Consider the following 12,516-nt stretch of genomic DNA (forward strand, 5'->3'; position numbering starts at 1 on the left):
AAGGCATCCAAATTGGAAAGGAAGAAGCAAAACTATCTCTATTCACAGTGAAATATATAAAGAAAATCCCAAAGAATCCACAAGAAGACTACTAGAGTTAATAAAAGAATTCAGCAATATTGCAAAGTACAAGATCAACACTCCAAAATCAGTTGTTTCTATACACAACAATGAACAACTGGAAAAGGAAATCAAGAAAAAAATTCCATTTATGATAGCATCTAAAAGGATAAAATATCTATGAATAAATTTAACCAAGGATGTAAAGTACTTGTATACTGAAAACTACAAAACATTGCTGAAAGAAATTGAAGATGTATATAAATGAAAAGACATTCCGGAGGCGGGGCAAGATGGCAGACTGGTGAGCTGTAAGTTTTAGTTACTCCTCCAGGAAAGTAGGTAAAAAGCCAGGAACTGCGTGGACTGGACACCACAGAGCAATCTGACTTTGGGCATACTTCATACAACACTCATGAAAATGTCGAACTGCTGAGATCAGCGAAATCTGTAAGTTTTTGCGGCCAGGGGACCCGCGCCCCTCCCTGCCAGGCTCAGTCCCATGGGAGGAGGGGCTGCCAGCTCCGGGAAGGAGAAGGGAGAACTGCAGTGGTAGCCCTTCTCAGAAACTCATTCGACTGATTCATACTCCAACCATAGATAGACTGAGACCAGACACCAGAGAATCTGAGAGCTGCCAGCCCAGCAGAGAGGAGACAGGCATAGAAAAAAAAAAATAACGCGAAAAACTCCAAAATAAAAGCAGAGGATTTTTGGAGTTCTGGTGAACACAGAAAGGGGAGGGGCGGAGCTCAGGCCTTGAGGCGCATATGCAAATCCCGAAGAAAAGCTGATCTCTCTGCCCTGTGGACCTTTCCTTAATGGCCCTGGTTGCTTTGTCTATTAGCATTTCAATAACCCATTAGATCTCTGAGGAAGGCCTTTTTTTTTTTTTTTTTTTTTTTTTAATCCTTTTTTCTTTTTCTGAAACAATTACTCTAAGAAGCCCAATACAGAAAGCTTCAAAGAATTGCAATTTGGGCACGTCAAGTCAAGAGCAGAACTAAGAGAGCTCTGAGACAAAAGGCAATAATCCAGTGGCTGAGAAAATTCACTAAACACCACAACTTCCCAAGAAAAGGGGGGTGTCTGCTCACAGCCACCATCCTGGTGGACAGGAAACACTCCTGCCCATCGCCAGCCCCATAGCCCAGAGCTGCCCCAGACAACCCAGTGTGACGGAAGTGCTTCAAATAACAGGCACACACCACAAAACTGGGCGTGGACATTAGCCTTCCCTGCAACCTCAGCTGATTATCCCACAGCTGGGAAGGTGGAGCAGTGTGAATTAACAAAGCCCCATTCAGCCATCATTTGAGCAGACTGGGAGCCTCCCTACACAGCCCAGAAGCCCAGAACTGCCCTGGGGGGACGGCACTCACCTGTGACATAGCACAGTCATCCCTCAACAGAGGACCCGGGGTGCACAGCCTGGAACAGGGGCCCACTTGCAAGTCTCAGGAGCCATACGCCAATACCAAAGACTTGTGGGTCAGTGGCAGAGACAAACTGTGGCAGGACTGAACTGAAGGATTAGACTATTGCAGCAGCTTTAAAACTCTAGGATCATCAGGGAGATTTGATTGTTAGGGCCACCCCCCCTCCCCGACTGCCCAGAAACACGCCCCACATACAGGGCAGGCAACACCAACTACACACGCAAGCTTGGTACACCAATTGAGCCCCACAAGACTCACTCCCCCACTCACCAAAAGGCTAAGCAGGGGAGAACTGGCTTGTGGAGAACAGGTGGCTCGTGGACGCCACCTGCTGGTTAGTTAGAGAAAGTACTCCACGAAGCTGTAGATCTGATAAATTAGAGATAAGGACTTCAATAGGTCTACAAACCCTAAAAGAACCCTATCAAGTTCAGCAAATGCCACGAGGCCAAAAACAACAGAAAATTATAAAGCATATGAAAAAACCAGACGATATGGATAACCCAAGCCCAAGCACCCAAATCAAAAGACCAGAAGAGACACACCACCTAGAGCAGCTACTCAAAGAACTAAAGATGAACAATGAGACCATAGTACGGGATATGAAGGAAATCAAGAAGACTCTAGAAGAGCATAAAGAAGACATTGCAAGACTAAATAAAAAAATGGATGATCTTATGGAAATTAAAGAAACTGTTGACCAAATTAAAAAGATTCGGGACACTCATAGTACAAGACTAGAGGAAGTTGAACAACGAATCAGTGACCTGGAAGATGACAGAATGGAAAATGAAAGCATAAAAGAAAGAATGGGGAAAAAAATTGAAAAACTCGAAATGGACCTCAGGGATATGATAGATAATATGAAACGTCCAAATATAAGACTCATTGGTGTCCCTGAAGGGGAAGAAAAGGGTAAAGGTCTAGGAAGAGTATTCAAAGAAATTGTTGGGGAAAACTTCCCAAATCTTCAAAACAACATAAATACACAAATCATAAATGCTCAGCGAACCCCAAATAGAATAAATCCAAATAAACCCACTCCGAGACATATACTGATCACACTGTCAAACACAGAAGAGAAGGAGCAAGTTCTGAAAGCAGCAAGAGAAAAGCAATTCACCACATACAAAGGAAACAGCATAAGACTAAGTAGTGACTACTCAGCAGCCACCATGGAGGCGAGAAGGCAGTGGCACGATATATTTAAAATTCTGAGTGAGAAAAATTTCCAACCAAGAATACTTTATCCAGCAAAGCTCTCCTTCAAATTTGAGGGAGAGCTTAAATTTTTCACAGACAAACAAATGCTGAGAGAATTTGCTAACAAGAGACCTGCCCTACTGGAGATACTCAAGGGAGCCCTACAGAGAGAGAAACAAAGACAGGACAGAGAGACTTGGAGAAAGGTTTAGTACTAAAGAGATTCGGTATGGGTACAATAAAGGATATTAATAGAGAGAGGGGAAAAATATGGCAAACATAAACCAAAGGATAAGATGGCCGATTCAAGAAATGCCTTCACGGTTTTAACGTTGAATGTAAATGGATTAAACTCCCCAATTAAAAGATATAGATTCGCAGAATGGATCAAAAAAAATGAACCATCAATATGTTGCATACAAGAGACTCATCTTAGACACAGGGACACAAAGAAACTGAAAGTGAAAGGATGGAAAAAAAATATTTCATGCAAGCTACAGCCAAAAGAAAGCAGGTGTAGCAATATTAATCTCAGATAAAATAGACTTCAAATGCAGGGATGTTTTGAGAGACAAAGAAGGCCCCTACATACTAATAAAAGGGGCAATTCAGCAAGAAGAAATAACAATCGTAAATGTCTATGCACCCAATCAAGGTGCCACAAAATACATGAGAGAAACACTGGCAAAACTAAAGGAAGCAATTGATGTTTCCACAATAATTGTGGGAGACTTCAACACATCACTCTCTCCTATAGATAGATCAACCAGACAGAAGACCAATAAGGAAATTGAAAACCTAAACAATCTGATAAATGAATTAGATTTAACAGACATATACAGGACATTACATCCCAAATCACCAGGATACACATACTTTTCTAGTGCTCACGGAACTTTCTCCAGAATAGATCATATGCTGGGACATAAAACAAGCCTCAATAAATTTAAAAAGATTGAAATTATTCAAAGCACATTCTCTGACCACAATGGAATACAATTAGAAGTCAATAACCATCAGAGACTTAGAAAATTCACAAATACCTGGAGGTTAAACAACACACTCCTAAACAATCAGTGGGTTAAAGAAGAAATAGCAAGAGAAATTGCTAAATATATAGAGACGAATGAAAATGAGAACACAACATACCAAAACCTATGGGATGCAGCAAAAGCAGTGCTAAGGGGGAAATTTATAGCACTAAATGCATATATTAAAAAGGAAGAAAGAGCCAAAATCAAAGAACTAATGGATCAACTGAAGAAGCTAGAAAATGAACAGCAAACCAATCCTAAACCAAGTAGAAGAAAAGAAATAACAAGGATTAAAGCAGAAATAAATGACATCGAGAACAAAAAAACAATAGAGAGGATAAATATCACCAAAAGTTGGTTCTTTGAGAAGATCAACAAGATTGACAAGCCCCTAGCTAGACTGACAAAATCAAAAAGAGAGAAGACCCATATAAACAAAATAATGAATGAAAAAGGTGACATAACTGCAGATCCTGAAGAAATTAAAAAAAATTATAAGAGGATATTATGAACAACTGTATGGCAACAAACTGGACAATGCAGAAGACATGGACAATTTCCTGGAAACATATGAACAACCTAGACTGACCAGAGAAGAAATAGAAGACCTCAACCAACCCATCACAAGCAAAGAGATCCAATCAGTCATCAAAAATCTTCCCACAAATAAATGCCCAGGGCCAGATGGCTTCACAGAGGAATTCTACCAAACTTTCCAGAAAGAACTGACACCAATCTTACTCAAACTCTTTCAAAACATTGAAGAAAATGGAACACTACCTAACTCATTTTATGAAGCTAACATCAATCTAATACCAAAACCAGGCAAAGATGCTACAAAAAAGGAAAACTACCGGCCAATCTCCCTAATGAATATAGATGCAAAAATCCTCAACAAAATACTTGCAAATCGAATCCAAAGACACATTAAAAAAAATCATACACCATGACCAAGTGGGGTTCATTCCAGGCATGCAAGGATGGTTCAACATAAGAAAAACAATCAATGTATTACAGCACATTAAAAACTCGAAAGGGAAAAATCAATTGATCATCTCAATAGATGCTGAAAAAGCATTTGACAAAATCCAACATCCCTTTTTGATAAAAACACTTCAAAAGGTAGGAATTGAAGGAAACTTCCTCAACATGATAAAGAGCATATATGAAAAACCCACAGCCAGCATAGTACTCAATGGTGAGAGACTGAAAGCCTTCCCTCTAAGATCAGGAACAAGACAAGGATGCCCGCTGTCACCACTGTTATTCAACATTGTGCTGGAAGTGCTAGCCAGGGCAATCCGGCAAGACAAAGAAATAAAAGGCATCCAAATTGGAAAAGAAGAAGTAAAACTGTCATTGTTTGCAGATGATATGATCTTATATCTAGAAAACCCTGAGAAATCAACGATACACCTACTAGAGCTAATAAACAAATTTAGCAAAGTAGCGGGATACAAGATTAATGCACATAAGTCAGTAATGTTTCTATATGCTAGAAATGAACAAACTGAAGAGACACTCAAGAAAAAGATACCATTTTCAATAGCAACTAAAAAAATCAAATACCTAGGAATAAACTTAACCAAAGATGTAAAAGACCTATACAAAGAAAACTACATAACTCTACTAAAAGAAATAGAAGGGGACCTTAAAAGATGGAAAAATATTCCATGTTCATGGATAGGAAGGCTAAATGTCATTAAGATGTCAATTCTACCCAAACTCATCTACAGATTCAATGCAATCCCAATCAAAATTCCAACAACCTACTTTGCAGACTTGGAAAAGCTAGTTATCAAATTTATTTGGAAAGGGAAGATGCCTCGAATTGCTAAAGACACTCTAAAAAAGAAAAACGAAGTGGGAGGACTTACACTCCCTGAATTTGAAGCTTATTATAAAGCCACAGTTGCCAAAACAGCATGGTACTGGCACAAAGATAGACATATAGATCAATGGAATCGAATTGAGAATTCAGAGATAGACCCTCAGATCTATGGCCGACTGATCTTTGATAAGGCCCCCAAAGTCACTGAACTGAGCCATAATGGTCTTTTCAACAAATGGGGCTGGGAGAGTTGGATATCCATATCCAAAAGAATGAAAGAGGACCCCTACCTCACACCCTACACAAAAATTAACTCAAAATGGACCAAAGATCTCAATATCAAAGAAAGTACCATAAAACTCCTAGAAGATAATGTAGGAAAACATCTTCAAGTCCTTGTATTAGGCGGCCACTTCCTAGACTTTACACCCAAAGCACAAGCAACAAAAGAGAAAATAGATAAATGGGAACTCCTCAAGCTTAGAAGTTTCTGCACCTCAAAGGAAGTTCTCAAAAAGGTAAAGAGGCAGCCAACTCAATGGGAAAAAATTTTTGGAAACCATGTATCTGACAAAAGACTGATATCTTGCATATACAAAGAAATCCTACAACTCAATGACAATAGTACAGACAGCCCAATTATAAAATGGGCAAAAGATATGAAAAGACAGTTCTCTGAAGAGGAAATACAAATGGCCAAGAAACACATGAAAAAATGTTCAGCTTCACTAGCTATTAGAGAGATGCAAATTAAAACCACAATGAGATACCATCTAACACCGGTTAGAATGGCTACCATTAAACAAACAGGAAACTACAAATGCTGGAGGGGATGTGGAGAAATTGGAACTCTTATTCATTGTTGGTGGGACTGTATAATGGTTCAGCCACTCTGGAAGTCAGTCTGGCAGTTCCTTAGAAAACTAGATATAGAGCTACCATTCGATCCAGCGATTGCACTTCTCAGTATATACCCGCAAGATCGGAAAGCAGTGACACGAACAGATATCTGCACGCCAATGTTCATAGCAGCATTATTCACAATTGCCAAGAGATGGAAACAACCCAAATGTCCTTCAACAGATGAGTGGATAAATAAAATGTGGTATATACACACGATGGAATACTACGCGGCAGTAAGAAGGAACGATCTGGTGAAACATATGACAACATGGATGAACCTTGAAGACATAATGCTGAGCGAAATAAGCCAGGCACAAAAAGAGAAATATTATATGCTACCACTAATGTGAACTTTGAAAAATGTAAAACAAATGGTTTATAATGTAGAATGTAGGGGAACTAGCAGTAGAGAGCAATTAAGGAAGGGGGAACAATAATCCAAGAAGAACAGATAAGCTATTTAATGTTCTTGGGATGCCCAGAAATGACTATGGTCTGTTAATTTCTGATGGATATAGTAGGAACAAGTTCACAGAAATGTTGCTATATTATGTAACTTTCTTGGGGTAAAGTAGGAACATGTTGGAAGTTAAGCAGTTATCTTAGGTTAGTTGTCTTTTTCTTACCCCCTTGTTATGGTCTCTTTGAAATGTTCTTTTATTGTATGTTTGTTTTCTTTTTAACTTTTTTTTTCATACAGTTGATTTAAAAAGAAGGGAAAGTTAAAAAAAAAAAAAAAAGAAAAACAAGGAAAAAAAAAAGATGTAGTGCCCCCTTGAGGAGCCTGTGGAGAATGCAGGGGTATTCGCCTACCCACCTCCATGGTTGCTAACATGACCACAGACATAGGGGACTGGTGGTTTGATGGGTTGAGCCCTCTACCATAGGTTTTACCCTTGGGAAGACGGTTGCTGCAAAGGAGAGGCTAGGCCTCCCTATATTTGTGCCTAAGAGTCTCCTCCTGAATGCCTCTTTGTTGCTCAGATGTGGCCCTCTCTCTCTGGCTAAGCCAACTTGAAAGGTGAAATCACTGCCCTCCCCCCTACGTGGGATCAGACACCCAGGGGAGTGAATCTCCCTGGCAACGTGGAATATGACTCCTGGGGAGGAATGTAGACCCAGCATCGTGGGACGGAGAACATCTTCTTGACCAAAAGGGGGATGTGAAAGGAAATGAAATAAGCTTCAGTGGCAGAGAGATTCCAAAACGAGCCGAGAGATCACTCTGGTGGGCACTCTTACGCACACTTTAGACAACCCTTTTTAGGTTCTAAAGAATTGGGGTAGCTGGTGGTGGATACCTGAAACTATCAAACTACAACCCAGAACCCATGAATCTCGAAGACAGTTGTATAAAAATGTAGCTTATGAGGGGTGACAATGGGATTGGGAAAGCCATAAGGACCAAACTCCACTTAGTCTAGTTTATGGATGGATGTGTAGAAAAGTAGGGGAAGGAAACAAACAGACAAAGGTACCCAGTGTTCTTTTTTACTTCAATTGCTCTTTTTCACTCTAATTATTATTCTTGTTATTTTTGTGTGTGTGCTAATGAAGGTGTCAGGGATTGATTTAGGTGATGAATGTACAACTATGTAATGGTACTGTAAACAATCGAAAGTACGATTTGTTTTGTATGACTGCGTGGTATGTGAATATATCTCAATAAAATGATGATTAAAAAAAAAAAAAAACAAAAGAAAAGAAAAGACATTCCATGTTCACAGACTGGAAGATTTAATATTGTTAAGATGTCAATACTACCCAAAGCAATCCACAGAGTCAATGCAATCCCTATCAAAATTCCAATAGCCTTTTCTCAGAAATGGAAAAAACAATCATCAAATTCATGTGGAAGACAAGGGAATGTGAATAGCAAAAATATCTTGAAAATGAAGAACAAAGTGGGAGGAATCACACTTCCTGATTTCAAAACTCACTATAAAACTACAATAATCAATACAGTGTGGTCCACAATGAGATACCACTTCATAACTACTAAAATGGCTATTATTTAAAAAAAAAAACAGAAAATAAAAAGTGTTGGCAAGGATGTGGAGAAGTAAGAACACGCAAGCATTGCTGGTGGGAATATAAAAGGTGCAGCTGCTGCAGAAAGCACTTCAGCAGTTCCTCAGAAAGTTAAACATAGAATTATCATATGATCTGGCAAACCCTTTCTAGGTATATACCCAAAAGAATTGAAAACAGAGACTCAAACAGATTATTGTACACCAGGGTCTTAACAGCATTATTTACAATAGCCAACAGGTGGAAGCAAACTAAGTGTCCATTGACAGATGAATGCATAAACAAAATGTGTTATATCCGTACAATGGAATATTAGCCTTAAAAATAATGAAATTCTGATATATGCCACAATCTGGATGAACCTTGAAGACATCATGTTAAGTGAAATATACCAGAATCAAATGGGCAAATATTCTATGATTTCTATGACTTATATGAAATACCTAGAAAAAGCAAATACATAGAGAAAGAAAGTAGTTTATAGGTTACTATAGACTGGGGTGGGGTGGTAATGGGGATTTTATACTTAATGGCTACAGAGTTTATGTTTGGGACAATGTCAAAGTTTTGGTAATGGATAGTGATGGTGGTAGCAAAGTATCACGAATGTAATTAGTGTCACTGAATTATGATTATGGTTAAAATGGGAAATTTTGTGTTGTGTATGTATGTTACCATAATTTTTTTTTAAATGTTAACAACTGTAGAGTCTAGGTGGTCTGTATATAGGTGATCACTGTAAAATTCTTTCAAGTTTTCTATTTGAAAATTTTTATAGTAAAACATTATGGAGAAGAGAAGAGATTGCCTTTTATGACAACAAAATCACTTCATGTACACTATAACTAAGCTATGTAAAATTTTAATATGGAAATGACTGAAGAAAATACATTAAAATGATAGTAATTGTAGTGGAGAGGTGTGATTATGGGTAATTTTCTCTATATTCTCAAACTTTCTTTAAAAGTTATATTACCTTCTATTTTTAAATTTTTTTGTATTTTCCCATATTGTGTTAGAAAGAAGAAAGTAAGATGAATGATGACTATAACCACTTCATAGTGGCAAAATGCATGCATATTTATTCAACAAATATGAATTGTGAACCTAACATTGCCAAGTTATGTGTTAGGTTTACATAAATGTGTAATGATAAAGACAGTAAACGTATGCACCAAACAGAACTAAATAATATGAAGATTAGGATTTCTAGAGAGAAAACAAATCTTGTAAGGGAATTACATCTAGAATATATTAAAAAAAACTCTCACTACTCAAAAAAAAAAAAGATAAATAGCCCAATTAAAGAACAGGCAAAAGACTTGAATAGACATTTCTCCAAAGAAGGGATTCGAATAGCCAATAAGCACATGAAAAGATGTTCAACATCATCAGCCATCAGGGAAATGCAATTCAAAACCACAATGGGATAACACTTCACATCCACTAGGATGGCCATCATCAAAAGGACAGATAATAACAAGTGTTGGCAGGGATGTGAAGAAATCTGATCTCTCAAACATTGCCAGTGGAAATGTAAAATGGGGCAGCTGCCTTGGAAAACAGTCTGGCAGTTCCTCAAAAGACTAAAGAGAGTTACCGTATGACTCAACAATTCCACTCCTGGGTATATACCCAAGAGAAAGAAAAACATAAAAACCTGTACATAAATGTTCATAGCATTATTAATAATAGCCAGAGAATGAAAACAACCCAAATATCCATTAACTGATGAATGGATAAACAAAATGTGCTGTAACAATGGAACATTATTAATAAAAATGAATGAATACTGATACATGCTACAACATGGACGAACCTTGAAAACATGGTAAGTGAGAAAAGCTAATCACAAAAGATCACATATTGCATGATTGCATTTGTACAAAATGTCCAGAAAGGCAAATCCATAGACAGCAAGTAAATTAGTGGTTGCCTGGGGTTGGAAGACAGCAGCAGTTAGGGGATTGGAGGAAATGAAGAGTGACTACAAATGAGTGCAGGGTTTCTTTTGGGGTGACAAAAATGTTCTAAAATTGATTGTAGTGACAGGTGCACAACGGTGAATATGTGAAAAACCATTGAATGGTGAATTGTACACTGTGTGAATTATATCTCAATAAAGGTATTATATTAAATAAAACAGAGACACAATAAACTTTCTTCTCACCTTTCCATATGTACAGTCAACAAAATGGAAGATTTTCCCAAGGCAAATGTTCCCCAAAGTGTTTCAGAACCTCAAGGCAATTTCCAAATCAAGGAAGTGACAAACCTTCATTTAAACATTAGAAAAATCACTCCCCAAAACACCACCACTTAAAAGCCTATATTCAAATGAGTTCCCCACTTCTAAGTAGTTTCCTACTTTGCTACAAAGAGAAAGAAAAGAGAGCTATTATTTAGTGACTAACTACTATATGCTTTCACGTACATTATATCATTTAATATTCACAATCCCAGAAGGTGGTATTATTATCCTCCTTTAACACATGCAAAACCCAAAGCTCAGAGAGGTTAAACAACAAATATTAAAATTAAGCAAATATATTTCCATTAGGTTCTAAAACCCCATTTTCCCTAAATGTGCCATCAGGTTTGAATAATCCAAAAATATATTTCTATATGTTTAGCAATGGTTAATAATAATAAAGACTATTTTTTAATGTATGCTTTAGTTAAAATGATGAATCATCAAAGGTATCATAAACAAAGTTATTATTGTACCAACCTGAGCATCCTGTATTTCAGCCATAGACTCCCTGTTGATATTTTCTATGTCCAAGAAAATTCTGTCAATTGCCTCAGGTATGCCAGGTGAATTATCTTTTGCAATCAGGTTTTCAATAATTCCTGAAATAAGAATGAAAGACAAATGTGCTGTGAACTACACTGGCTAAAAGTAGCAAATCATTTTGAAACTTGTTAACAGTTTGAATAAGAATGGTCTTTGGCCAAATGAATATTACATGGAAAAACTTGAAGTAATCCTTACAGTAAGACCAAAATGAAGATAAAGTTTCTTTTAGCTAAAGGTAAAGTATAATCTTCAAATAAAATGTGTATTCCCTGGGAGTCACTTGTTAATAACTATCATTACTCATTTTACGAAGTAAAATGCATTGACTTCACGAATAGAAATGTTATACGCAATCTTAAGGCTACAAAATAGAACAATAACTTCAAAATTGGAAAATTCTAGCTATGCAGCAGTGTGTAAAACCAAAATATTTATTAATATTTTTCAAGCATTAGACAAACATAGCTAACTTATGCTGCCTCTGAAGTTCTGACTGTACTTTGTGAGAAAAACAGACATGCCCAATTAGCAACTACATTAACCAGTTATTGAATCTGTACAAATGATGCCACTATTTTCTAAATAGTCTGTGCTCCAGGCTTCATATAGCTAAACCTTACCAGGCTATAAAATCCTTAAAACCCAAGCATGATCTGGAATCACAAAATATTTGATGCCCTTCATATTATCAAAATTCAAGTTTTTCCAAACTCATGTAACAGGTCTCCATACCTACATGTCTCTAATTACTTGCAACACTCCTAAGCATCAAACTAGCAGGAATGTTATTAATATTCATAAAAAATATATAAAAGTACCACCTGAAGTATTTTTTAACCTGCTACAATAAACAGATTTTTTAACTTACTATAATAAACCTGCTAAAATTTTAAATTTTCAACTAAATGTAAGAAAATAGAAACACATAAAAACTTTGTAAAGCAAATTATGCTTAAATATACTCACTCAAATATTTTTTACAGCACGCAGGACTTTCAATACCCAGTGCATAAGCAGAGGTATCAGGGAAAATATACCGCACATATTTTATACATCTCAGGTGATAAGACATATACAAAAGAAAAACCTCTAGCTCCTTTTCTCTCATAAATTTAGTGGAAAGAATGATATTAAATCTCTTGATTCTTCTAAGATTCTAAGAGGCATATTTTATAGCTCTCACTCAAAATATTGATAACAGAAATGGGGAGGTTT

General features: G+C 37.0%; 1 protein-coding gene across 1 annotated transcript in view; it reads right to left on the bottom strand.

Moving 5' to 3' along the window:
• The window catches only part of TEX11 (testis expressed 11), a 508,239-nt gene extending 496,634 nt beyond the window's left edge, over window positions 1-11,605 (bottom strand). The window contains exons 1-2 of the mRNA XM_037820830.1: window positions 11,602-11,605; window positions 11,233-11,354 (exon numbers count right to left, since the gene is read on the bottom strand). Of these exons, the coding sequence (XP_037676758.1) occupies window positions 11,233-11,354; window positions 11,602-11,605 (126 nt within the window). The remainder of the gene's footprint in view (window positions 1-11,232; window positions 11,355-11,601) is intronic.
• Between the last annotated feature and the right edge of the window lie 911 nt (window positions 11,606-12,516).

This window comes from Choloepus didactylus, chromosome X (genome assembly GCF_015220235.1).
Source record: "Choloepus didactylus isolate mChoDid1 chromosome X, mChoDid1.pri, whole genome shotgun sequence".
Taxonomy (NCBI): Eukaryota; Metazoa; Chordata; class Mammalia; order Pilosa; family Megalonychidae; genus Choloepus; species Choloepus didactylus.